Below are 27569 nucleotides of genomic sequence, written 5' to 3'. Positions count from 1 at the left end.
TTTATTTCTTTTGCAGTTGGTATTATTTAACAGGATGAAGAGGCAACAGAATATGACCACTAGGACAGTCATCTTTCCTATGTAAGTAGCTGTTTTATTGCTTTGCGTGCTTGTTTCATCCTTAATACAGGAGTGCATGCAATTAAAGTCTTCCTTTCTGTATCTCTTTGTGCAGGCTATTCATTAGAACAAGGTGGTCAGTGGGTGACTTCAACATACAAAAGGACAGTCATCTTCCTTTTCTATTATTTTGTGTGCTTGTTTCATCCTAACGCAGTGCATGCAATTGAAGAGTTCACTTCTGTGCCTCTCCTTTGTGCAGGCCATTCATTCAAGTCAGTGATATTGAAGACTGGCAAGGGCAGTCATCTTCTTTCTGTAAGTAGCTCCTTTATTGTCTTGTGTACTTATTTTAATCTTATTTAAGTGGTAAGTGCACAAAATAATAAATTTCCCTTTTATATCTTCTTTTTGTAGATCATTTGTTGGCGCAAAGAATTCAGTGACATTGTCTTGGCCACTCCCACATGGTCACATGACTGCCAAGCCATTCCAGTGGTCCGTTTCAAATTTTTTTGGAACCTCTTCTGTAGGTGTGGCCTGCTTTGTGGGGGTGGCTTGCCAGCCATGTGACTGGGTGGGAGTGGCTTGCCGGCCATGGCTGGGTGGGAGTCGCTTGCCAGTCATGTGACCAGGTGGGAGTGGCTTGTTGGTCATGTGAGCAGATGGGAGTGGCTTGGCAGTCATGTGACCGGGCAGGGGTGGCCAACTTGTAAAATGTGGTGAAATTCACTTAAAAAAGCTCTTGTTTAGCAACCAAAATGTTGGCTCAGAAACTCTGGCATTTGAAGCACGCGAGTCTTAAAGCTGTCAAGTTAGAAGACCTTTGCACTCCTAACCCTTTAGAAAAAAACCCCAGGGGTGTTCAAACTTGATAGCTTTAAGACTTGTGGACTTCAACCCCCAGAATTCCACCTGTCGCTCTTCATCTTGATGATGTGTGGACAAGTGGGGAGAGGGAGATGGAATCGGTTCTAAATGGCACTGTAGATTTGTGGAACCTCTTCTATAGAAGAGGTTAGAACTGGCAGGAACCCACCCCTGAGCCATTCCCACCTGGTCACATGGCTGGCAAGCCACTCCCACCCAGCCACATGGCTGAAAAGCCACTCCCACCTGGTCACATGGCCAGCAAGCCACTCCCACAAAGCAGGCCACACCTACAGAAGAGGTTCTAAAAAAATTTGAAACCCACCACTGCAAGAGATATAAGATTACACTATTATTGGAAGGATACAGGATGATGTAATGAAATGCTATAATAAAAACTAATTTAAATTTAGTTAGACTATTATGCATAAAATGAAGTAATAGTTATAGTCAAATAAATGATTAATAATGATAATAATGCATACACACACACACACAAAAACACACACATATATATATACACACACACACTAGATTGATAACATGAAATTTTATATGAATTGTAAGTGAGGACTATGGAGAGGATGCATAAAAGTTTTGTAACCAAAGATAAATAATTTTATATAAAATACAATATAAAGTTGTAATATTACTGAATGGTTTTTGGATGATGTAATGAAATGCCATAATATAAATTTAATCTAAATTTAGAATATCTCACATAAAAGGAAGTAATAACAGTTATAGCCAATAAGTATTTAATTATGATAATAAGGGTGGATGGTTTTTATGTTATATATTTGTTTATATTTGTTTGTTTAAAAATAAAAAAAATTAAAAATGTAATTCTATGCACCCTTTCCCCCATGCATGCGTGCGACCCCTCCCCGTGCATGTGCGTGCAACCCCCCCACGCCCCCGCTTTTGGCATGTGATGGCACGGTCGACCTGTTTTTTGCCCTCCCCAGGCTCCAGAGGCTTTTCTTATCTTTCTCTTCTTTCTTCTGGCAGACCAAAATAAAGAAAAAACAATAATTTCTCTTGAGATGGATCAAGCAGATTATTATCTGAGATTTCAGAACATGGAAGAAAAGGGGGGAAATTTAGCGGAGGTAATGGCAGAGATGCTAGGAGGGGTGTTGGAAGAGCCTAAGGAAAAAAAATCTTAGCTAATATTGATGAAATATTCAAAGTACACACCAGACATGTGATGAGAAATAAACTGCGCAGAGAAGTACATGTTAGATTTACAAAGAGGCTTAGATGAGCAAATCAAATTTGCACTAAACTGGCATGAATAGCCAATACCTCAGAAGACAAGCTCGGGATCTAAAAATTTTGCAGAGAACGAGAGATGAGCCCTTGAAATATAAAGGGAGAGAAATAGTAGTGAAGAAGAGAATATCAGTTTTGACAAAGTGTTTAATTAAAAAAGGAACAAACTTTTTTCTGGTGTCAAATGTCTGATACCAGAAGGAATTTTGGTGACCTGGCATGAGCCGAGACAAATTCTCTATTGGATTCAATAGAGAATGCAGAACAATTTTACGATCCATATTTTGGACCACTAGGAGAGAGACTGAGAGAGGAAAGAGAGATCAGGCATCAAGAAGAAATCTTTGAGGAAAGAGAAATACGACAAGAGGAAGATGCAAGAGAACGGGAGGAAACAGCAACGAGAGGAGGAGCAAGGGCAAAAACGTTCCATCTTAGCCCCAGGACTCTTCAATATCTTCATAAATGGCTCAGATGAGCAAATAGATGGGAACTAATCAAATTTGCACGAAACTGGCATGAATAGCCAATACCCCAGAAGATAAGCTCAGGATCTAAAAAGATCTTGATGGACTTGAGAAATGGGATCTATCAAAAAAATGAAATTTAATTTGTTAAAAACCTGGTTTCACATTTAGACAGGAAAACCAAACATACAAGTATGGATTAGGTGAAATCGGGCTGAAAAAACCAATAACTGACCTTGGGGTGCTGGTGGACAATCACTTAAATATCAGCCAGTGTAAGGCAGCAACCCCCAAAATTGATACAATTATTGATTGTATAAACAGACATAGAATCAAAATCACATGAAGTATTAGTATTACTTTATAAACCCTTAGTAAGATTACACCTGGAATACTGCGTCCAGTTTTGGTCACCACATTGCAAAGAAGATGTTGAGACTTTGGGAAAAGTGCAAAGAAGAGCAACTGAGATGATTAAGGGCCTGGAGACAAAAACGCAGAAGAACCGTTGCAGGATTTAGACATGGCTAAGCTAAAAAAAAAGGACTAGAGGTGACATGATAGCAGAATTCCGATATTTGAGGGGTTGCCACAAAGAGAAGGGGGTCACCTTATTTACCAAAGCACCTGTAGCCAGAACAAGAAACAATGGGTGGAAACTAATCAAGAAGAGAAGGAGAATCAAGGAGAAACTTCTTAACAGAGAGAGCAATTAACCAATGAAACAGAGTTCCCTCAGGCGTTGTGGGTGCTTCTTCATCACTGGATGTTTTTAAGAGACTGGACTTAAACTGTGTGGGGTCTCTTGCCTGAGCAGGAGGTTGGACTAGAAGGCCTTCGAGGTCTCTTCCATCTCTATTCTGATTGACCGATTGATAAGAATCAAAGAGTTGAAAACATTCCTTAGGTGCAACCAAAGATTCAGCCTCAACTGGAGCACTTCTAGGGAGGAAAAAGTCACCAGGTGATGTGGTACGTCCTCTCCATTCTGATGGAGTGACAGTGTTTGCCTCTTAGCAGCTGAATCAGACTCATCTCATGACCAACGGGTGGTCAGGAAGGACCTCTTGATCCCTTTCACAGGAGCTGCCAGCAAACCCTTATTTCTACTCTACATCCTACCTATCCAGATCTGGCCTTGTGTGTCTTCCTGTCCAGTGCCACCCTGTTCATTTCCGTGACCCGTCAAAACCGCGGTCCACTAAAGCGTGCCCGATTAAAGCGCGTACGTGACGTCATCAGCAGCGCGACAAATAAAATTAAAAATAAATAAAATTAAAATTAAAATAAAATTAAAGCAAGCCGATTCACATAAAGGTAAGGGTTAGGTTTAGGTTTAGGGTTACGTTAAGCGTTAGGGTTAGGTTTAGCGTTAGGTTAAGGGTTAGGTTTAGGGTTAGGTTTAGCGTTAGGTTTAGGGTTAGGTTTAGGGTTAGGTTTAGGGTTAGGTTTAGGGTTAGGTTTAGGGTTAGGTTAAGGGTTAGGTTTAGGGTTAGGTTTAGGGTTAGGTTAAGGGTTAGGTTTAGGGTTAGGTTTAGGGTTAGGTTTAGGGTTAGGTTTAGGGTTAGGTTGTGTGGGGGTTAGGATAAGGTTTTCGCATTAATTTTAAATTTACCGCTCACAGCGTGCTGTTTTCGTCGCGCTGTGATGATGTCACGTACGCGCTTTCGTCGAGCACACTTTAGTCTACCGCGGTTTTGTGGTGGAACCGTTCATTTCAGCCCAGCTTTGCCGATGATGATTCTCCCTGCCATCTTAAGGCTACAGCCATCCTTCCTTCTGCATCCTCTGCAAACTTGGCAAATGTTCCTCAGCTCCCTCTTCTAAGCCATTGATGAAAACAATGGGGAAACAAGCCTGAGATCCCCCCCCCGACCCCCCATTTGGGGCTTTCCTCCAAATGAAGCAGTGACTTAATAAGGAATTCTCAAGCGGGAGGCACAAAACTCTGTCCCACATCTGTCCAAAGTTTTCCTTCATGGATGGACAGCAGATGTTTTAGAGGAGAGTGAAGGAATTCAAGGGATTGGAAGGCTCGAGTGATAGGATGGAAGCAATTGTTAAAATTGGAAATCTAGAATGGGGAGACCCGGCTTAGTGCAACGATCTGTGAAAGGCATCCGTGAGCCAGCACGTTGGTCCGGCTGCCGACTGAGTCCGACAAAAGGGCCATTGGAGAGGGATGTGGGATCCATGAGCCAGGAGGTCAGTGTCCCCTCCCCCCTCATCCGCATTGCTGCCTCCAGGCCTGTCGAGGGGCAGTGCGGGCGGTCCAGCCCATAGAAAAGGCTGCCGGTGACGCAGGGCTGTCTCCTTTGCTTGAGCTTTGGAAACAGAAGCTGGATGCCATCTGTCAGAGACCCTCCACTTGGATCCAACCCTGAGCAGGAGGCTGGACTGGATGATCTCTAAGGAACCTCCAATTCTAGAATTCTTTGGTGGGTTCCTATCTCTGGGGGGGGGAGCTGAGAGAGGGGAAAGGAGGAGCCCCTGAAAGCTTTAGCTCCTTTCTTGGGGGGGGGGGGGGGAGCCCAACCAACCCACAGAACTGGAATGTCACCCTGCGAGCCCCACGGATGACCCACCCACCCCCATACTGTAGGCAGCTACCCAGGCCCCTCTGGGCCCCTCTGGGCCCCTCTGGCCAGGGTTTGGATGGGCTTTCCACGGGGCTCCGGCGGGGCAACTGTTCCTGCTGAATGGGCTTTTCCCCAGTCCAGCGCGCGGGGTGTTCCGAGAGGGCTCAGCCTCCTTTCCCAACCTGTCCGGCTGGCTGCTCGGGTGGGGGCGACGGACCGACCGGCCAAAGCCGCTTCGGTCTTCCCTCCCGGCGGCCTTATCCGAAGACGTGTCTTTTTTGCCGCCGGAACCAGGGCGTGCGGAGGGTAAGCCAAGAGCGGGAACCGGCCCGTCTCTGCCTGGAGGGCTACCGGGACCGCCGCCAGGCAGCGCGCCCGGCACCGCCTGCGCCGGGAGGGCGCGCTGGTTGCCGGGCGACGGTCGCAGGCGCGCGCGAGAGCCTGGCCGGCAGGGAGGCTCCCCGGGTGGGTGTCTCCCCAGCGGAGCCCCCGCGCTTTTCAGCCGCGGATCGGGGAGCGCCGCGTCCAGCGGGGGTTCGCGAGGGATGCCAACCGGCCGGGCTCGCCAGGGAGCCTTCCGCGGTGTCGTCCCCCCCGCTTCCCCCAGCCAACGAACGCCCGGACGGGAGAAGGGCGCCCCGTGGGCCAAGAGCCTTTGCTCGGCTTGGCTCCAGGCCTCGGCAGGTGCCTGCGCAGCTCTGGGCACCGGAGGATCCGGTGCCGAGCAGGGCCAGGATTAGGAGGTGGAAAGGGAGGTCGTGGAGGACCCGACCGGATCCTCAAGAGACCCGTCCCGGCTTTCTTGCAGGCAGCGAGGGCTGCGCTCCCGCCTTCCTTTCCCACGCTCGGAGGGGCGGACGGCGATGGAAGGAGCCGCCCAAAGCTCCCAGGGCTGAAGGGTCCCCTGACCCTATCTGTCCCGTCCCCCCCCGCAACCATTCAGCCCAGAGCCCGGCCAGATTGATTCGTCCTTTCCACCCGCGGTCCTGGTTGCGGCTGCCCAGAATGCTGGCCGGTAGATGGCCGTTTCCACATCTGTTTCGGGATGCAGGCTGGCCATGGATTTCTCCCTGGGGCGCCCCCTCCCCACGCCCCCTCCCCACTTCCATTATTTCCCCCCCCCAGTTTAGGAGCATGAGTTCCAAGAAAGCCGCGGGGAGAAGCCCGGTGAAAAAGGGAGGCAAGCCGTCCGGAGCAGCCTCTGGGAAACCAGGTAGTGGAGCGACAGAGCGCGGGGAGGGGCCCTGGCCAGGCTCCCCACACCCGAAGGGCCAGACCGAGAGCCGCCAGGGGTGACCAAGAGCTGTAGAAAGGGAGAACGGAGGGGGTGGGGGTGGAGGGTTAAGGAAGGGGAGGTGGAGCCCCTTAGTCCAGCCTGAGGGATTGGTTTGATAACAGAATCTTGGGGGTGGGGGAGTCAGTTGCCCCTGCGCTCAATGGGGCAACCGGGGTGAAGGCAGGAGTAGCCCAGGGGCTCCAGTGACGTTGGGAGAGTCTGTGCTGGTGATTGGTGGTTGAAAGTGCTACCAAGGGGCAAGTCAGCTTTGGCCTCCACTGTCTGACTGATGGGCATCTTACTTGGCAGAGCACTGACCCTTCCAAGATGGTGGTATCTGGGGGGCTTTGAGCTCAATTAGTGGAGGGTATCTGCTTGAAAAGGAGTCCAGCAACAAGACCGTCCTCCTTCATTAAACCCTGAGGCCAATTCCTGGGGCTTCTGAAAGCAACCCACCATCTCGCCAGGGCACAGCTGGGCCTAAGAAGCTCGCAGGGGCTGCGCTCTGTGATCAAAGGCCTCTCTGCATCGGGAACGTTTCCCAGGCCTTTCCTCCCCCCTCGCCTGGAGCCGGGAAGAAACCAGCCGAGGGTCTGAGTGCCCCAAAGACCTCTGGGGCCCCTCGGCACGTGAGAGCCCGCGTGGCTGAGGTTGCTGGATGGGATGCCAAGTGGCTTCTGGCTGGTGGTCTTTTTCACAGCCCCTCCTCGTAGCTTGGTCCCAAGTAGAGGTAGTCTTCAGCTCACCACCACAACTGACTCCCAGATTTCCATCGCTAAGCAAGGCGGTTGTTAAGTGAATATTGCCCCATTTTATTACCCTTCTTGCCACAGTTGTTAAGCAAATCACTGCAGTTGTAAGTTAATTGCACAATAGTTTCATTTATGTGACTTCCTCATCAACTTTGCTTGTCAGAAGTTTGCAAAAGGAGATCACATGCTCCCGGAACACTGTGACCGTCATAAATATGAGTCAGTTGCCAAGCAACTGAATTTGGATCATGCGACCATAGGGATGCTGCAGCAATCATAATGTGAAAAACAGTCATGAATTAGTTTTTTCAGTGCCATTGTAACTTTGAATGGTTACTAAATGAATCACTGTAAGTCAAGAACTACCTGTACTTGCTGGCCACCTTCTGACCAGACCAAACTCTTGCGTGACCCGACAAAAGGGCGAACGACAAAACCACGCCGACTAAACCGCGTCGCTAAAACCGTGACGTCATCAACGTGCCGACAACAGCGCGGCGACAACAGCGCGGAGACAGAAGGGCGATTTCAGTCGACAGAGGGGCGATTTAAGTTAAGGTTAGGGTTAGGGTTAGGTTTAGCGTTACGTTTAGGGTTAGGGGTTAGATTTATGGTTAGGTTTAGTTTTACAGCGCGCTTCTGTCGCCGCGCTGTTGTCGGCGCGATTCAGCGCTCAATCGTCGGAGCGCTTTAGAACACACAGTTTTGTCACCGCGGTTTAGTCGGGCGCGGTTTTGTCGTTCGCCCTTTTGTCGGTGAACCAAACTCTTGTCCTTACATATTGAAAGAAACTTTTTGATATTTCTGTTATTTGTTACTTGTGTGATTTTATTTTATTTATGTTATTAATATAATTTTTGTTAGCAGCCTAAAATTCCATTTAGCAACCTGGGGGACCATTTATATGATGTTAAATAACAAACAAACAAACAAACAGGAAGTGGTGCTTTCCCTCCTCTTCCTCCTCTTCCTTGAAAGTCCCTTCATTTTGTGGATAAACCCACCAGGCAGTTTTCTTCCAGGAAACGCTGACTCCGTTCCTGGGCATATCCTTTCTTTCACCAGGCTTTGTGTTCTGGTGACACTTAAAATATGTCCGTAGTCTGCAAAATGAGCAAGCGAGTGGGATATGGAGGGTCTGGGGAGATGTGAGAGGTTGGAGAACTATTGCACAGAGACAGATAAGGCACCTGAGGATTTTGCAAGGACGCTCATCCCCATGGACAGCCTTGTCAGCTGGACCCCCTCAGCTCTTCAGGTCATCCTATTCTAGAAAATGGGGTTGTCCTTCTGAGAACTGCAGGTGATGTCTGGTTTGCATTTGGACTTTCTCTCCCCCTGTGACTTTTCCAGGCCACCAAACAGATGGGAAAGATGCAGCCCCAGCAGACGACACTGTCCACCAGCAGGAGACCCCCGGCAGTCATCCCACAGGTAGGTAGGTGGGCACTGGGTCTTGCCCTGGTACCTGTCCTATCCTTAAATGGGAATAGAAGTGGCTGAGCTCCTGCCCAAAAAAAAGTAGACCCAACTCAAAGCAACTCACGGCCTCGTAACCTTAGACTACTGTAATGGGTTTGCCCTTGAAGATTTTGTCAGAGTTTATTGCATAAATTCAAATCCAGAAGCACACGCAGATAACTGATGCAGCAGGAATCATTAACTTCTTTGTATGCATAAGAACAGATGAATAAATGTACAATACCAACAGGTGGTTCTTCCAAGTAAAGGCAAGGCAGGAGAGTTACAGGCAAACACAAGCAGTTAGTTTCATTTCAGCAGACAAGCCCAGACAGACTGCTTAAGTTTACTTCTCAGAGCACCAGACTACTAAAGTTTCTGTTTCAATTCTCTGCACAGACTCAGATGTGTTTAAGCTCCCATTGGCTGACTTATTTGCTATGCCTATTCATTGGCTGACCTTGTTCCCATATCTCTCCCAGTCATGAATATTTTAATACATTTTTCAGAAATTTCAACTGCTGCAGAATGCAGCTGTGCAGGCAGCAACCGATGCTAGATACACAGTAGTACATATAACACCACTTCTGCATGAGTTGCAGTGATTACTGGTATATTTCCAGGTGTAATTCAAGGTGCCGGTGGTTCCCTATAAACCCCTAAAGGGCTTGGGTGCCACAGGGTTACCTGAAGGAGCACCTTTTTTTCCAAAGTCTCTACCCATCCAACCAGGTCAAACGGAATGAACCTGCTGAAGATCCCGTCGGTCGAAGAACGTCGGCTGGCAGGGACCAGAAGGGGAGCTTTGTGCAACATCCTCCCTTCGGAGACCAGAATCCTGTTAGCCTTTCGTAAAGCTCTAAAAGCCTGACTCTTCTCCCAAGCCTGGGGGGGGGGCTACATGCGCCAAGGGGAATTGGTGGGCCTGTCTTTGGTACCTTCTCCTGGTCAGCTCACAGACTAATGGCAATGACTTTCTCGAGAGCCGTAAGCCCTTGCTGGAGGTCAGTTCGCCATCAGCTACTGAAGGACCCAGATGGGGTTCAGAAGGACCCGGGGGTTATAAATGGAAATCTGTTGCATAGTCTTGCCAAAGTCTTAGTCACTGCTTGGCTTAGGATAGGGTTGCACCCCTGCGGCCTCTCCTGACCCATAGATCTCTTCTTCCTCCCCTGTGATACACGAAGGAATTTGGGGGGGGGGGGGTTGACACATCTAGATTGCGGCTGGTGGAAGACGAGTGATGAACTCGATCAAACACTGGTAAGAGCTGCTATTAAGGGCTTGTTGTTGTTAGTTGCAAAGTCATGTCCTACCCATTGCAACCTCATGGAGAACGTTCCTCCAGGCCTTCCTTTCCTCTACCCATCCCCCGGAGTTCATTGAAGCTCACGCCGACTGCTTCGATGACTCCATCCAGCCACCTCCTTCTCTGCCTTCCGCTTCTTCTTCTTTGGCCCTCCATCGTTCCCAGCATGAGGCTCTTCTCCAGGGAGTCCTTCTTCCTTCTCCTTAGGTGGCCAAAGCCTTTGAGTTTCCTCTTCAGGATTTAGGATCTTCTAAAGAGCAGCCAGGGTGGATCTCCTCTAGGACTGATGGTTGGATGGCCTTGCAGTCCAAGGGACTCAATGCAGGAGTCTTCTTCTCCAGCCCCAGAGTTCAAAGGCCTCCATTCTTTGGCGCTCGGCCTTTCTTACGGTCCAACTTTCACAGCCATCCGTTGCAACTGGGGAAACCATAAGCCTTGACTAGACACACTTTTGCTGGCAGGGTGATGTCTCTGCTTCTTAGTTTGCTGTCTAGATTTGCCATCGCTTTCCTCCCCAGGAGCAAGCGTCTTTTGATTTCTTGGCTGCCGTCCCCATCTGCGGTGATCTTGGAGCCCAGGAAAATAAAATCTGTCACTACCCCCATTTCTTCCCCATCTATTTGCCAGAAATTGAGAGAGCCGGATGCCATGATCTTAGTTTTCTTAATGTTTAGGTATTTAGGTATTTATTGGGATTTATATGCCGCCCTTTTCCCTGAGGGGACTCAGGGCGGCTTACAACCACAGGGGAGGGGAAGTGCAAGGTCAAAACAAAACAATATGTGAACAACAGAAAAATAATAAAACCCAACTTTCATTCAGCAATCAAACAAAACACTCGGGCGGGTAATTAGGAGCCTATCCCCAGGCCTGCTGGGAGAGCCAGATCTTGAGGGCTGCGCGGAAGGTCTGGATAGTGGTGAGGGTGCGGATCTCCATGGGGAGCTCGTTCCACAGGGTCGGGGCAGCAACAGAAAAGGCTCTCCTCCGTGTGGTCGCCAGTCGGCATTGACTGGCAGATGGAATTCGCAGGAGGCCCAGTCTGTGCGATCTAATTGGTCGATTTAGGGAGGTAATCGGCAGAAGGCGGTCTCTCAAGTACCCAGATCCACTACCATGGAGTGCTTTAAAGATGGTCATCAGTATCCTGAAGCGCACCCGGAGACCAACAGGCAGCCAGTGCAGCTCACGGAGGACAGGTGTAACGTGGGCGAACCGCGGTGCGCCCACTATCACTCGCGCGGCTGCATTTTGGACTAGCTGTAGTCGCCGGATGCACTTCAGGGGCAACCCCATGTAGAGCCCATTGCAGTATTCCAGTCTAGAGATCACAAGGGCTCGAGCGACTGTTGTGAGAGCCCCCCGATCTAAGTAGGGCCGCAACTGACGGACCAGGCGAACCTGGGCAAATGCCCCCCTGGTCACAGCCGACAGCTGGTGATCAAGAGTCAGCTGTGGATCCAGGAGGACTCCTAAGTTGCGGACCCTATCTGAGGGGTATAGAATTTGACCCCCCAGCCTAAGCGTTGGTATATTAGCCAAATTATTGGGGGGGAAACACAACAGCCACTCGGTCTTATCCGGGTTGAGCACCAGTTTGTTAACACTCATCCAGTTCTTAACGGCCTCCAGCCCCTGGTTCATCACGTCCACCGCTTCATTGAGTTGGCACGGGGCGGACAGATACAATTGTGTATCGTCCGCATATTGATGGTATTTTATACCGTGCCTCCGAATGATCTCGCCCAGCGGTTTCATGTATATGTTAAATAGTAGGGGTGATAGGACCGAACCCTGGGGTACCCCACATGTTAGGGGCCTCAGGGACGATCTCTGCCCCCCGACTAACACCGACTGCGACCTGTCCGAGAGGTAGGAGGAGAACCACCGCAAAACAGTGCCTCCCACTCCCACCTCCCGCAGTCGTCGCAGAAGGATACCATGGTCGATGGTATCGAAAGCCGCTGAGAGGTCAAGGAGAACCAGGATGGACGCATAGCCTCCATCTCTGGCCCTCCAGAGATCATCGGTCAATGCGACCAATGTTGAGTTTCGAGCCAACCTTTGCCCTCTCCTCCTTCACCCGCATCAAGGGGCTCTTTAGTTCCTCTTCACTTTCTGCCATTAGAATGTTTATCATCTGCATATCTGAGGTTGTTGATGTTTCTCCCTGCAATCTTAATTCCAATTTTTTATTTACCTAGCCCCACCTTTCTCATGATGTGCTCTGCATATAAGTTAAATAGGCAGGGTGACAGTATAAAGCCTTGCCGGACTCCTTTCCCAATTTTGAACCAATCATTGGTTCCGTCTTCAGTTCTCACTGTTGCTTTCCCACCCTTCCTAAGGGCTATTCCGTGGCAATCTGGGCAGCAAAGCCCTAAGTTAAAAAATTAAATTTGTGCAGTGAAATTTTTTCTGTGCATGCTCAGAATAGAAAATCATGATGGCAGTGCGATAGGAGGCCACCAAACCACTACCGGTCCCGCCAAATCGCTAGGAACCCGCCACTGGGGCTGGGGGAGAGGGTGGATCCCAGGATCTCATCACCTTTTCTTTATTGCAGCAACCAGAACTGGACGCAGCATTCCAACTGTGGCCTCACCACCCCAGTATAAAGGAGCATGATGGCTTTTTGCAATTTTGATGCTATCCCTCTATTGGCGCAGCCCAGGATTGCCTGGGCTTTCTTGCAGCTGCGGCACCCTGCTGGCTCATGCCAAGTGCTGGTGCCTCAGGACACCTAGATGCCTCCCATAAGCTCTGGTGCCCAGGAATGCCGTGCCCAGTTCCGGACACCACATACCAGAAAGGCCACTGGGGAGCGGAAAGAGGGCAGAGAAGAGCAATGAGGACCACGAGGGAGCTGAGGCTAAGTCCTAGGAAGAGCACTTCAGAGAATTTGCTTGTGTTAACGTGAGAAAGGGAAGGCTGGGGCGAGACACGGCAGCCTTCTTCCAAGACTGAGGGGCTTGTCGCAAGGAAGAGGTGTGGAGAGCAGGGCGAGGAAGAGCAGGTGGAAGCCTTAGAGGGGGAGTTTCCTGACCAAGAGGGCCCCTTCGGAGTAGGGCAGGCTGCCTCCTGGAAAGATGGCAGCCCCAATCACTGGAGGTTTTCAGGGGGCTGAAGGTCCCTTCTAAGATCCCTGCCAACCCCATGATTCCAACCGCTCTCTCCCCCCCGCCCCCCCGCCCACTTTCTCTTTCTCCTCTGCTCATCCAATGAATATCACAATCTTTAGAATAATCATTGGCCTAAGAATCATAGAAGAATTATTACAGTATAGAGAAATTTGCAGTCGGGGTTTTATTACTGATATTTGGGATGGACTTCAGCTAATCCTAATTTCCCACCTTCCCACCCACCCATTTTAAAATGTATCTTAAACATTATTTTCTAGCACTTGGAAAATACAGTTATTGGAAAGAAGTTTCAGGTTTTGCTATAGGATCCATTTCATTTATTTGTTTTTTTTAGAAAGTAAGTCTAGAATAAAGCAAAATAAAAGGAGTAACAGTAGTCCCCAAACACCGCAATGTTTCTGAAAATCAATGGCTGGGAAAAAGGGTTGTTTTTTAAACGAGAGATCTGAAAGGCTAGCATTGGCGCCGAGGGAGAGGCAGGGCAGGGCAGGGCAGGTGTTACACTCCAGCTGCAAAACACCCTTGGCAGAACCCGTCCAGGACAGCCCTGGGTCTGACTCACCAAGGCCCAAGCTGTCCCCTTGCCAGGATGCATTCGAGACCCACAAGGCCAGCATCAGCTAAGAGCGCGTGGACTTGGATCTCTGAACTCCTGGCCCATAAATGGGGGGTGTCTTGACTTTGGGCAACTTGAGTAGGGCTTTTCCAAGACACTCTGAGTCCCCCTGTGAAGAAGACACTCTTCTGGATCTGAAGGCCGACTTTTGGGTGCCCAATTCAACCTCTGCCAGGACAACAGCTCTTTGGAACATAAGCTGGCATCGGTGGTCTTTCCCCAAAATCGATCCCCCTCCCTAATCTTTCATAGAAGGAATGACCAATGAGGGCCCAGGAACCTCGCTTGATGGCCCTGGGCCTCTCCTTTCTAACCCCCAGGCCTGAGTCGGGAGGCGAGAGCCGCGCTCACTCTGCAGTGCGCCTTCCGTAGGATCCTGGCCTGCCGGGAGAGGAAGCGGAGACTGAAGGAGCGACGGGAATATGAAGAATTAATGGATCGCCTCCAAAAGGAGGTGAGGAGCAGGAGGGCCCCGGCAGTGGCAGTAGCAGCGCTTGGCCATTCTGTGCAGGTGCTGGCTGGCGGATGGCAGAATTGGGGGTGGGGGGGTTTTGAATGGCAGAATGGGGGGAGCTGCACCCCCAGTCATGTTTGTGGACTAGGATGGCTGCTTGTACTGAACTCTGTGCCCAGTCCAACAAGATGCAATTCAGTGGCGAGAAAAGTCAATTTTTACACTTAGGCCCTAGGAAAAACCAAATGCACAGATATAGGGTAGGTGGCACCTGGCTGAGCAGGTGTAACTGTGAGAGGGATCTAAGGTGTCCCAGTGGATCACCACTTAAGTGTGAGCCAGGGCTGTACTGCCGCTGCCAAAAACCCCATCAACAGCAGGATAGCAGCGAAATCACAAAAAGGCTTCATCCTGCTTTACGCCCCCTTGGTGAGACCAGACCCAGAAAACCTGCACTCAGTTCTGGCTGCCACCATACAAAAAAGGTGTTGAGACTCTTCTGGAAAGAGTGCAGGGAAGAGCAACCGAGGGGACGGGGGATCTGGAGGCTAAACTCTAGGATGAAGGGTTGCAGGAACTGGGGGTGTCCAGTCAATGAAGAGAAGAGCTCTCCCGCTTTCAATTTGGGTCTGGCCTGCTGGCAGCCTCACATTTATTTATTTGTCAACATGTGCAAGGTAACAGGTGTTAGTATAGACATGGACATTTTCGCATGAGATTGGTACAAACAGATGGATATAAATAAATGTAAGATGGCCATGAACACATAAAGTGAGTACATATCAATGGGGACAGTAGGACAGGGGCGCCTATCCACGCCCCCTTAGGGACGTCTTAGGAAACATGTGAGTTACACGGTGGACAGTTTAAAGTTAAAGATACGGAGATTTGAGGAACTAACAACGGAATCAGGTAGAGTGTTCCAGGCATCGACCACTCTATTGCGGAAGTCGTATTTTCTGCAATCGAGTGTGGAGCAGTTTACTTTGAGTTTGTATCTATTGTTTGCCCGTTTATTATTGTGGTTGAAGCTGAAGTAATCGTTTACAGGGAGGACATTATAGCAGATAATTTTGTGTACTATGCTTAGATTGGAATGTAGGGGGCGTAGTTCGAGATTGTCCAAATTTTCAAGCCTGGTGCCGTAAGTTATTTTATTGCGAGCAAATGAATTAAGTATTCTACTTGTGAAATACCTCTGGATACTCTCTATTGTATTACTATCCAATATACAGTGTGGATTCCAGGCAGGTGAGCAGTATTCAAGGGTTGGTCTAGGAAAGGTTTTGTATGCCCTCGTTAGCAGTGTAGTGTTACCAGGGGGAAAAACTTGGTAAAATAAGGTTGACAACTCTTAATGCCTTTTGGGCAATGTTGTTACAGGGAGCTCTGCGGCTTAGATCTTTTGAGACGAGTACTCTAGGTCCGTGACAGAGTGTGGGTCATCTCTTAGCTTGTATCCGCCCAGCTTGTATTTGGTGTTCTGGTTTTTGTTGCCAACAGAGCATTTGTTAGCAGAGATTTGGAGTTGCCAATTGTTCAACCATTCAGAGACATAGTCAAGGTCGCTTTGTAGGGTGGTAGTATTGTCTGTGGTGTTAAATAGTTTTACGTCATCATCAAAGAGGATGCAGCTGCTTATAATATGATCACAGAGGTTGTTTATGTAAAGCAGAAAGAGTGTGGGTCCTAATACGCTGCCTTGGGGGGGGGGATACCACTGTTAACTGGTTCATGGTTTGATATTGCTTCCAATTTTGACTACTTGTTGCCTGTTTGATAAGAAAGCAGTTGCCCACTTGTCCATAGATCCAGAAATGCCATAGGAGCTTAACAGAAGTTTGTCATGTACCACTGAATCAAAGGCTTTGCAGAAGTCTATGTAGATTGCATCTTTTGCTTTACCCTGTTCGAGTTGTGTGGCCCAAATAATTTTGCAGTGTAGGAGCTGCTGATTGCAGGACAATTTTTTTCTGAAACCAAATTGCTTGTTAGAGAATAGGTTGTGTGTCTCTAAGTGGAGGGTGATGGATTGGTATATGGTGGATTCCATGACTTTACAGGAGACGCAGCAAAGGGAGATTGGTCGGTAATTCTCAACTAGGCCGGGCTCTCCTTTTGTGAAGATAGGAATGACCGTTGCTACTGACTGTAGGCCAGGCAGGGAGCTGGTTCTAAAAGACGCCCCACGGATAGAGCTTAGGGGTTTGGCTTTGCTGCAGAGCTTTTCCAGAAATCTCATCCTGACTCTAAAGGAGGTTTTTCTTCGCTGGGCTGTCCACGTTGCAGGCTTTTGTCGCCCTAGTGAGAAGAGAGCAGGAGGAAGCTGAGCGGGAACGAAAGAAAGAAGAGGAAGAAAGGAGGAAGCAGAGAGAGGAGCAGCAGCGGAGAAAACGGATGCTGGAGGCAGCCTTTGAAGGAGACGTGGAGGAGATGAAGGCCATTCTGAAAGAGGTGAAAATGAGTTTGTGGCTCCTGTTTCCGGCTCTGCACCCAAACCAGCACCAGGTTGGAAGGGGGAGGTTTTTTCTCCTCCTCCCCTCCCGTGGGGGGATGCCCCTATTTTTGTTGTATTTTCAAGCTGTGTTGCCTTGGAATATGTCCTGGGGGCCTCCGAGAGACTTTCTGAAGCAATGTTCTGCCTTTTCTCCAAATCCCCCAGCCAGAGATTGAAGCATCTTCAACATCTTACTAATTGCACATTATAAAATTCCAGACTTAATGATGTATTATAGCATAGAAGACCAATTCTGGTTTACCTGAAGCTTGTGACAAAGTCTAATTATGGTTTTGAGGAATTGCAGGATGGTTAAGTCCCAGGTCAGCCTCTGTCAGCCAAACAAGGTCGGGTATTTGGAATTTGAACACTGTTTTAAATATGAAGAAAGCTTGCCTCGTCTTCTGAGCCTCATCCCTGAGTTTTCTTCGTGAGACAACTGGTCACATCAGTGCTCTCCGCCCACTGGCACCAGGCTCCTCCAGCCACTGTGGGAGGGGGATGGCGTGTGCCATGCTCTGCACTGGCACAAAGGGGGTGCTGGGCGTCCTTGGTGACCGAGATGGAGGGGAAGCCTTCCCAAAGCAGTGGCTTTGGACCTGTGACTTGACAGTGCATTTCCACAAACACCCCTGAGAAGATTAGGTGGGTGGGGTGGGGGACGGGGCGCACTACGCATCAACCAGGGCCGAGACTCAGCCTCGCCTTGCTCCGTCACACTTTCCCTTACCTGCTGCAGAGCGGTCATTCCCAGGGATGGGTACCAGCCGGCGTTACGGCTGCTTTGCTTGTGTGTGGGTGTGTGCTGGACGTGCGCTATGCGCGCATACACAGTTCAGTAGAAATTGTTCTGTGCATGTGCAGGACTCCCCAAAAAGATGGTGGTGGCAAACTGCGGCAACCGGGGAACCGGTTCAGGCAAATAGCCAGCCTGGGTCACTGCCAGTTCTGTGATCCAGGCCAGCATGCCACTTCCGGTTCAGCCCACCTCTGGTCAGTCCTCTCTTCCTGGACAAACCTGTCCATTTGCTGTTTCAAGGTGGCGGATCTGGACACCAAGGCTGGCGTGGGCACGGATGAGAAGGGGAAGGTAGTCCGGCTCCAGCATCTCCTCAACATGGTGGATTGCACAGACGCCAACGGCAACACCCCCCTCTCTGAGGCCTCTGGAGGGGGCCACCCCGAAGCCATCCGGATGCTGATAGAAAGCGGGGGCCATCCCAACAGCAGGGTGAGAGCTTGGCGAGGCAGGCTTGCCGGGAGAGGCTCGGTTGCAGCCCAGCTGAGGGCTATGCCCCTGCCACCGCCGGTGCTGTGTGACCTCGGTGCCAGAGAGGGCCCTTGGCCAGCGGGTGGTGGGAGGAGAGCAGTGGTGGGATTCAAAAATGTTACTAACGGTTCTGTGGAGGTGGCCTGGTGGGCGTGGCAGGGAAAGGATACTGTGAAATCCCCATTCCCTCCATGTCAGCTGGGACACGGGAGGCAGAGAATAGATGGGGGCAGGGCCAGCCAGAGGTGGTATTTGCCGGTTCTCCAAACTACTCAAAACTTCCGCTACCGTTTCTCCAGAACTGCTCAGAACCTGCTGAATCCCACCTCTGGAGGAGAGGCTGCTTTTCGGAAGAGCCGGGTTCAGAAAAGGGCATTGGATGTGAGGAAGAAAGGAATGGGGGTGGGGGGAACTTGGGGGTGCCTGCCAGGAGCCTTTAGGACCCAGAGCCCATGGCAGCAGTTGCCCCAAGTAAAGAAGAGCTCCCCCCACCACCAACCACCCGCTGTCTCCCATGCTTCCCACAAGGACAAGCGGCGTCAGAAAGCAGATCTGTGGAGCCCTTGCATTTTGGATTCTAACATGCGTGCGCGCACACACACACACACACACACACACTTACCTCCAGGTAAGATCCTGCGTAACTTAAATGGATGATGGTGGGAAGAGATGACTAAACTAGGCAGAGTAGGCTTTGATACACGTTCCAACATGCCTTCCTCACGGCCCTAAATTAGGTTTCCTCAACTTTCAGCCCCCAATTTATCACACCAAGCAGGAAGGAAGTGAGCCCTTGGGCCAAGGAGGGACTTCAGCCCTCTTTAGGAGAAGGCACGGGCTGGAACCTCGCCTAAAAACAATCTTTGACCCAGGTATTTTGACTGGCAAAGGCTGAGCTTCCATTCTTGGGCCAATCCATTTAAGTGATCCAGGCACTCTTAGATCTCTTTCGAGGACTTTCTCGATCCATTTCAGCTGGACTTTTGACCTGGTATTTGGGTGAAAACTGCTTGGCTTTTGCATGGGAGAGCAAGCCAAGAAGTGCGGCCTCCAACTGGGACCTTTCCTGCCCTGGGTGCAGATGGTCTGTACAGCCCTGTACAGGCTCTTAAACCCCCAGAAGTGATTCACAAGTGTGTGTGTGTGTGTGTGTGTGTTGCATGGCATTGGCCCAATCTACTGAGTTGAATCCTGACCTATTTATATACGAGACCATCGAAAGAGGAAATAAAGGGTCCAGTTTCTTCCCAATAGACATGAAGGGGCAAGAGACCCTCTTCCTCCCTCCCTCTTTTCATTAGCTCTACCAAGCAAGGCTGGATGCCGCTCAGCAAAGTGAAGCCCATTCCAGACCAACCGGTGTGTGGGGGGGGTATCTGGGGGCCCCTCATTTGTTTAAAGCAGTTATGGAGGCTTTGCCAAAGGACTCCTTCAGAACCAAAGGGGTGGAGAGAGAGAGATGCATGCCACCTCTGAGGCAGGAAGCTGTTATTGCCAATTACAGCACTGGAGTCAAGCCAGATTTGGATTCCCCCCCCCTAGAGACCATTTGTCCAATAGACTCTCCCGTTCTCATCACACCTGCAGCCCATCCATCCACCAGTAGGGGGAGCCGAGTCAGTTTCTTTCTCTCCAACCAGAAAAATAAAATCCAGAGAGGAATTTTTACTGTTTTTATTCATGCCATGTACAAAGAATGCAAAATACATAAACAGTGGTACAATAAGAGCTGTACATGGAGCTAGGAGGCGAACTGCCCCTCCCTTTCCAGAGAATAATAGTAATAGCTGTTGCCTCTTGGTGGCCGCACGTAACCACTCTCTCTGGGGTGACCCGCCCTCCTCAGGGGAGCTTCCGTGGCTCCTGTGACTGAGTCCACCTTATTAGGATGCTCTTGTTCTCTTTCCTTCCATCTTTCCCAGCATCCTGGACCTCTTAGGGCAGCCAAGTCTTCCCGTTTTGTGGCCAGGATGTGATCGTTTGATTATTTGTGCCTCAAGTGAGAACTAGATTTCTTCTGTGGTCCAGTTTTTTTGTTTTTCTAGCTGTTTGTCGTATTCTCAAGAGCCTTTTAAGGCACAGATTTCAAAAGGGCCAACATTGTTTCTCTCCTGCTTCTTCAAACTTTCCCATTCATAGAAAAACATTGTCTGAACAATTGTCCATGGAGATTCTCAGTCATCCTGCAGGTGAAGTTGTCTGGAAGTTGAGTCACGGCAACTGGACTTCTTTCCTTGCTGGTTTGAAACGTTTCAATGCTAATTTTCCAAGGAGTTCCTTCAACAGAACAGAATAGAATTGAATTGAATTCAGGATCGAATAGAATATCGTGTTTCCCCGAAAATAAGACAAGGTCTTATGTCAACTCTCTGTGTTGACATTCCACGCAGAGCATCAGCAGAGCCGGATCTCAGATTACAGTAGCTGGGTTGGGATGAATGAAGCTATTGGATAATGTGATTTATTGGCAAAGACTGAAGAGAGGGAAGAAACACGGGCAAAGTTTAAAAGCAGATAAAGAAAGCAAAAAAGATGGCTGTGAATAAGAAATGCCTAAAGAAGAATGATCCAATGAAGCTGTTAATAAATCACTGCTTTTTGTATTATAATATCGGGTTGCTTATTATGAAGCAGGCATCGTTAGGGTACTTTACATCTTATTTCCTTTTTACACACAAGAGATGGCTTGGGCCTTATTATCAGGGGAGGGCTTATTGTTTTGGGGATGCCGGGCGGCTGCTCTCTTGCAAGCGGGCTCCCAAAGAGCCGGCCACAGCCTCAGGGACTAACGGCTGTGTTGCGCTGTCACAGCAGCGCAGCACAGCAGCCATGAAGCGACCACGCTTACGAGCAGCCACCTGGCAAACCCCCTTTCCAGCCAGGCACAGCACCATTCACTGACCTGGGGGTATCGCCAAGCCGCGTGAGCTCTTGTTCACTGACGCCTGGCTCTCACGGCTTGGCACCTTTGAAATGCCAGTGAAAGGCGCTCTGCATGGCTGGAAAGGGGGGTTGCGCGAGCGGCTGTTCTGCTCCTGCTCGTGTGCCTCCCAGCGTCATGATGTCCTGGCCCAGCTCTCCCCGCAGAGCCAGAGCACTTCCGCTGCCACCGCCGCCATCCCAGCATGGCTTTTTTGGCGGCTTCCAAATCAAATCTTCCGGCAGTGGCCGCTCTGGGCGTACACTCTATGGTCGTGAGTCAGCTGCCGGCAGAGCATACTCGCAGAGCATACAACCATAGAGCGTACGCCCAGAGCTGCCACTGCAGGAAAACTCAGTTTGAAAGCCACTGAAAAAGCCACGTTGGGATGGCGGTGGTGGCGGCAGCAGCAGAGGGGGGGAGGCGTAGCAAGCTAGGCCACAGACAGCATGGCCTGGAAAGGGTGAGCAGGTGGGCGGATGGAGCAAGTGGTTGGAGTGAACAAGTGGTGACTGGATGGGAGGCAGGGCCAGCCAGAGGTCACTACTGGTTCAGCGAACCAGGCCAAATTTCCCCTACCGGTTCACCGAAACTGGTGCGAACTGGCTGAATACCACCTGCTTTAAATCCTACCTGACTGGGCACCCAGATGGCCTCAGGATGCCCCATTTGGTACTATATCTCTCACCCAGTGCAGTTCACCTAACAAGTGATGTGACTGGCACAACCCTTCCTTCCTTTCTCTTTTTTCTTTCTCCTTCTTTTCTTCCTCCCTCCCCATCCTCCCTCCCTCCCTTCTCTCTCTCTCTTTCTTTCTTTCTTTCTTTCTTTCTTCTCTTTCTTTCTGCTCCTTTCTTTTTTCTTAGGGTGCCTTTAATCGGACTCCTTTGTACCGAGCAGCCTTCGGAGGACACTTAGCAGCGGTGGAGCTGCTTCTACAGCATGGGGCTGACCCTCGACTCTATGCCGATGATGGCAACACACCAGAGCAGGTATGCTTAGTCTTCTTGCCCTCAAGGAACTCCTCCCCCCCCCTCCACTGTAGTCTTGGGGGGGTGAAGCTGCCTTCATGAAAAGGCCAGGTAAGCAGCGTTATGCCAAGCATGAAAAGTAGTAAGCCAGAGTAATGGGAAAGTTTTGGTGATCACCTTTAAAGCCCCGCGTGGCATGGTCACCCTATGGTGACCATGCCACGTGCTGCCCACTCGTGCTGGCAGAGGAGGCATGCCACGGGTTCCGCCAGCCAAGGAATTCCAGCTGCTGGGCTCCAGCAGAAGAGCCTTCTCTTCCGTGGTCCCCTTGAAACATTACTCCCAATTATTAGTGATCAAGAAGTCTTGCTTGTGAGCGTCTCAGGATGTGGCCTTCTGCTGTTCCTCTCAAGGTCGCTTCTCTGGACAGTGTGGCGGCTATCCTGAATGCTTGGGACGTAACTCTTACAGACACCATGCTCCAGAAGATGGAAGCTGAGCAGCAGCGGAGAGCCCAGCAGAAGCAGAGGCACAAGGAAGCCGAAGTGCGCCAGTGAGTGCCTTCCTCCCCCACCCCTCCTGCAGCACTTGTGAGGGAGCAGCACCTGGGGGCTCTTCGGGATGGCCTCATGGAGCAGGTCTGTCTCTCCCATGGCCAGCCACTGCTGCCGTTACCCTAGAGACTCAGCTCTCCCTCCAGAATCGCTCTGCCGTTGGCCTGGTGGAGCAAGGGGGGTGGCCGACCACCCTCAAGCCCAAGCAATGCAGGGAGGACGGAAGGGCATCAGCTCCCCCTCAGGACCTGAATAAGCTGTTCTTTAGCTGGGTGTGGCTGGGAGGGGATTTTAGCCCTGATCCCTCCCCGGAGCTTTTACAGCTTTGACACCCTCCCCCACCCCCCGCCAGGGCCTGATGAAGCAGGGTCTCTGCCTCTTCTTTCCCCGCCTTCAAACTGCACCCGTTTAACTGTGCTCTGTGCACTATGGATGCCAATTGTGTACGACTGTCTCTCGCTGAGGAGTGACTGAACCCATCCCCAAGAAAGGATTGGTAACAGAGTCCCCTGATCCTAACTTCAGAAGAGGTGTGCGGAAGGATCCTGAGCTGGGCCATTCCTGAGAGATGGTTCCCTGGGAAGGGCTGGCCTTGAAACACTGCACCCACCCACAAAGCTTGGGAGCCTTAGTTTCTTGGCAGCCGGAGGAAACCCCTGGGGTGGGGTGGCCACTCTGCAGCAGAGGACCTACCATACCTGTCCTGCACATCCAGCTCTGGAGAAGTTGGTTATGACTCCTGCTATGAAGGTGCGATGGAGGCCCGCTAAGGGCCAAGAGCTTCCTGGGCTCAGGATTAACTGGGTTGCAAGAGAGCTCCGCCGCTTGAGAGGGGGGGGTCTCTGGCCATCCATTCCTCAAGGAAAGTGCACACGCGCCTCTCCTGGAGCAATGTTGGAGGGGGGGGGGCTCAGGACAGCTGCCTGCACAGCTGCCCTTGGCTGGTAGCGAGAGTCGAGAGGTGCTGGGCAGGCTCCAGGTCGTCTGCCCCCTTGGAGTCCTGGCTGGTCCCTGAGAACAGACCAATGCCGGCTTTTCTCTGGGCTCAGCCCGGAGTCTCCCCCCATGCTCTTCCCCCTCCCCCTGCTGCAATTTAGAGAGGTTTGTGGAAACTCAGGATAAATGGCAGAAGAGTCCCCCCACTCTCTTTTTTTTTTGGGGGGGGAGCTCTCTCTCCACCCCTCTTTTAATCTACATTGTGTTAATGTAGTGTTTGATTACCTATTGTGCTGCTTTTATTGTAAGCAAGCTTTGCTGCCTTTGCGCAGAGCAAGTGGCACAGAAGCAAAGTGAGCCCACAAGACGGCGTAGTCCCTCTTTCTTAGAGTGTCTATGTATGTGTGTGTGGGGGGGGGGGAGTTGTCACTCAAAGAAGCCTTGAGGGAACCTGGATGTCCAAGAAGGCTCTGCTCTTCAGGGCAAGGGGGGTCCCACTGCAAAGGGATTGGCCCTTTGGAGAAGCAGAAAGACCGGGGGGGGGGGAGGAGAGCAAATGTGATCCTCACAAGCTGCTCAAAGGGGCCCCTGACGCCTCTTGGTCCCCACAGGACCGCCGAAGCCGTGGAGCAGCTGGCCAAGGAGCACGAGAGATGCAGCAGGGAGGTGAGCGCCAAGGCCTCCTCCGTGCCAGGGAGCCTCTCTGGTCCACCATCCCGACCGAGCCCACCACACGTCATCCTTGGCCTTGGGGCCTTGGCCTCCCTGTGGCCTTGTCAGTGACCCCCAGAGGTTTGGCTTCATCCACGTGAACCTTCCCAGGCACAGGGCCTCTCTCCTTTTGCAGCTGCAGCAGGCCTACGCGGAGCTCAACCGACGGATAACGGAGCACGACAAGTGCCAGCGGAAGCAGATGGGGAACACAGAGCTGACCCTGCATGTGAGCGCCACTTCCCTTCCTGGGTGCCCTCCACGGGCCGTTCAGGGTTGCTAGTGTGCTGCCAATTGCCAGGCTGTGGCTCTCTGCCAGGGCAAGATTTTGTCTGCAGTGTAGGCCAGCCGGGCAGCCCTCTGTATTTGCCAAGGAGCTGGGAGATGGGATGCAGGTGCCCAGGTGCCAGTCGGCCCATCTGCAGGCCTCCTCGAGAATTCAGAAGTAGTACTGGATTGCTGTGGCTAATTCTTTCTTGGGGGAGGGGGGGGGGAGATACCTGCAAATGCAAGGACAGCTGTAAGTGACTAACAGTTCAATGCCAATTGTGGACAGGACACCCTGGACTTCAAATAACATCTCCCTTAGGCAGCCCCAGGGGAACCAAGTGAGGCTGAGGCTAGCCCCATTTTACCCTTTGCCCTGCAAGGGAAGACTCTCTTGGGCCAGGTTTGTCCATCCTTTCTAGCCAAAGGTGTTTCCTGGGACAGGCCGTGGCCGACGCAGAAGGGCTGGTGGAGAAGCTGCGCGTGGCTGCGGAGGCGGCCGAGGAGAAGCTGTCCCTGGTCCGCCTGAAGCTGCGAGAGCAAATGCAGGAGGGTCAGTGAGGCGGCCGATGGCGGTTGCAAGGGGCGAGGCCATCCTCCCCAGCTCCTCCAGAGAGGCTCCAGGGCTTGGGCTGGGCTGCCTCTGTCTCACAACCACCCTTCCCATCTCGAGTGACCTTGCCCCGAAGAAGAAAGCAGGGGACCTCCTTGCCCTGGCTGAGTTGGGGAAAGGGGAGGAGGAGGAAGTGGATTTAGCATCCCGACATCAGGTGTGGCTGGACACCAGAAAGGGAGCCAGTCAGCTTCTGCAACCCTGGCAGGCACTGGGGAGAGGGCCCCGAGGAGTAGGGCGCTGCTGTGCTGCTGTGCTCCCCTTGAAGTGTGGAAGGCAACCCCCGGCCGGCCCCTCACTGCTCTGCTCTGCCTTGGCAGGGTCGCCCTCGGAGATGCCAGGCCTCAAGTGCTCCGTGCAGGAACTGGATGATGTGCTGATGAAAGACGTGGGTGGGAAAATGCAGGCCGACGGGCGGTGAGTGGCGGGAGGGAGCCTCCCTTGGGAGTGGCAGCCCTCCCTAGGAAGCCGCCTGGTCTCCACCGGCAGATGGCCGGCCCCAGCACCAGCTTTCTCCTTCCCTCCCTCCCTCCTTCCCTCCAGGTGGCCCCTGATCATCGACCCCTCTGGGCAAGCAGCCATTTTTCTGCGCTACCGTGACACCAACTACCTAAACACTGCTAATCCCGCCGACATGGCCGTGGAGGCCATCCGCCTGGCCTTGCTGGGGTCCCTTCGGTAGGGCTCTGCCATGGGGGGAGGCTCTTCCCTCTAATGGAGCGCTGGTCCAGGCCTAGTGTGGGAGGAGTAGCAGGGTAGCGGATGGGCCAGAAAACGATGACAAGGGTGGGCTTGGTGAGACTGGCGGTGGGGTGGGAGGCTTCCGGCCAATGGCCAGCTATGTCCTTTCTTTCTCTTTCTCCCTCCCCCTCCGGGCTCTGTCCACCCATCGCCAGCAGCTATGGGAAGCCTCTGGTCTTTGACATGATGGAACTGGACATGTTTGACACAGTGAAAAAGCAGCTGGAACGGCTGGAGACGGGCCTCACTCAGGCTCTGCTAAGCAAGAAGATCCTGGAGAGTGAGAGGTGAAAGGCCTGAGAACCCACCGAAGGGGCGGTCGGAAGTCATCTGAAGAGCGGAGGGGCAATCACTGGCCGTGGGGTTCGAGAAACAGACGTTGGGGTTCTGGAATGGGGCAGGGGGTCTCCTAGCAGCAGCTGTGAACCCTCCCGGTCGCCCTCCGTGGCCGTCAGTCTGAGGCTCCCGGGGCCATTAGGGGCCACAGCGCAATTTCTATGGGCTTGTGTGATTCTGGCCATTTCCAAAAACGGAGCCACTGGCACTCTGAAGAGATTCAGAAAGGAGGCCAACCGTCCCCACGGATCAAGGAAAAGCATCTAGCCCCATAAGCCCAGAGATGCCGTGAGGGGTGGCATTCATGCAACACAGCCACAGAATCAAACCACTTTATGGCTTTACAAGAACGTCATAGGGGAACCAGCTGGGCTGGCCTTACGTGCTAAGCAGCAGAGGATTCAAACCATCGGCTCCACCCAAGCTTAGAGAGTTGTAAGAATGCAGCCCTGCTGGGTCTTTCCGGTTTAAAGCTTTGTTGTGACCAGAATGCAGGTCAGGTGCTCTTCTCCTGGGGGGGGGGATTGATCCTCTCCCCAGAACTTTCCTTCCTTTGGAACCCTCCCAGCTTTGTAGTGCTGCGACAGCGCCCCCCCTCCCCCCAAGCTGAGCTCACCCAAGGCACTTCCAGACCCCTAACCCTAACTCCCTGGAGGAGGGGTGGGAGCACGAGTGTCCTGCCGGCCTTGCAATTCACCGGCTCCCCATCTCGTCTTTTGAGGCCTCGGTTGACAGGCTGGCCCATCGCTACCCCACTGAAGGAGGTTTTCCACCCTCACCCAGTCACACCCGGGGAGACCGATCGTCTCGAGGGATGGAGCTGTTCCTGACTGCCCTGCCTCACCCCCACCTGCAGCACAGGATGTTCTCCACCTGAGACGGCACCGCAAGCTGCAAGCCAACCCCTCCCTCAGGGTGCACCACCTTGTTCTCAGCTGGTGGCCCCAACTCTGCCAGGAATGGCCGGGCCAACTCCCTTCTCCTCTGTCCTGGGCAGGTATCACTCCTTACTGAGGCCAACAGACGGACCAGAATATGCAGAGACGGAATTTCAAGTTGCTCGGATGGAGAAGTTCAGGCTCTTTGTCCTCACCAAGCGCCATCACCCCCCTGAAGAGCTGCTGCAGGCCTTCCTCCCTGTCCAGGTCCTCCTGTCCGGAAAAGCCAGGCGGTAGGCACAGCTTGGCAGTGCCCAGCTCAACAGAACCCCAAGGGGTGCGTGCTTGTCTTGCAGGGAGCCTGTGGCAGGCAGGCAGGCAGGAGGATGAGTGCCCACCCCCTGGTGCAGCAGGAGGAGACGAGGCGTCCCATGACTCCCGTTGGCTCTTTTTCAGAAAGCGGAGCTTCAGAAGACACCCCCCCCTTCCCCAAGCGGCTCCTGCCAGGACCGGCTGCTGATTGGGAGGGAGGAGCCCAGGTGTCCTTACCTTTGCAGACCATCCCATCAATAAAGAGCATGAATGAAGAGTTGTTCCGTTGGGAAGTCCCAAG

The 27569-nt window shown here is 51.7% G+C and overlaps 1 protein-coding gene across 1 annotated transcript in view; it reads left to right on the top strand.

The window, feature by feature from the left end:
• The window catches only part of IQANK1 (IQ motif and ankyrin repeat containing 1), a 28145-nt gene extending 892 nt beyond the window's left edge, over positions 1–27253 (top strand). Inside the window, exons 2-14 of the mRNA XM_032222366.1 lie at positions 8633–8713; positions 14129–14262; positions 16552–16716; positions 17799–17990; positions 21816–21941; positions 22334–22473; positions 24022–24076; positions 24258–24350; positions 24833–24941; positions 25322–25418; positions 25545–25679; positions 25898–26029; positions 27076–27253. Coding sequence (XP_032078257.1) covers positions 8633–8713; positions 14129–14262; positions 16552–16716; positions 17799–17990; positions 21816–21941; positions 22334–22473; positions 24022–24076; positions 24258–24350; positions 24833–24941; positions 25322–25418; positions 25545–25679; positions 25898–26029; positions 27076–27253 — 1637 coding nt within the window. The remainder of the gene's footprint in view (positions 1–8632; positions 8714–14128; positions 14263–16551; positions 16717–17798; positions 17991–21815; positions 21942–22333; positions 22474–24021; positions 24077–24257; positions 24351–24832; positions 24942–25321; positions 25419–25544; positions 25680–25897; positions 26030–27075) is intronic.
• Positions 27254–27569: the final 316 nt, after the last annotated feature.

The sequence above is a fragment of the Thamnophis elegans genome, chromosome 8, assembly GCF_009769535.1.
Source record: "Thamnophis elegans isolate rThaEle1 chromosome 8, rThaEle1.pri, whole genome shotgun sequence".
NCBI lineage: Eukaryota > Metazoa > Chordata > Lepidosauria > Squamata > Colubridae > Thamnophis > Thamnophis elegans.
This window is presented reverse-complemented; position numbering and strand designations above follow the sequence as displayed.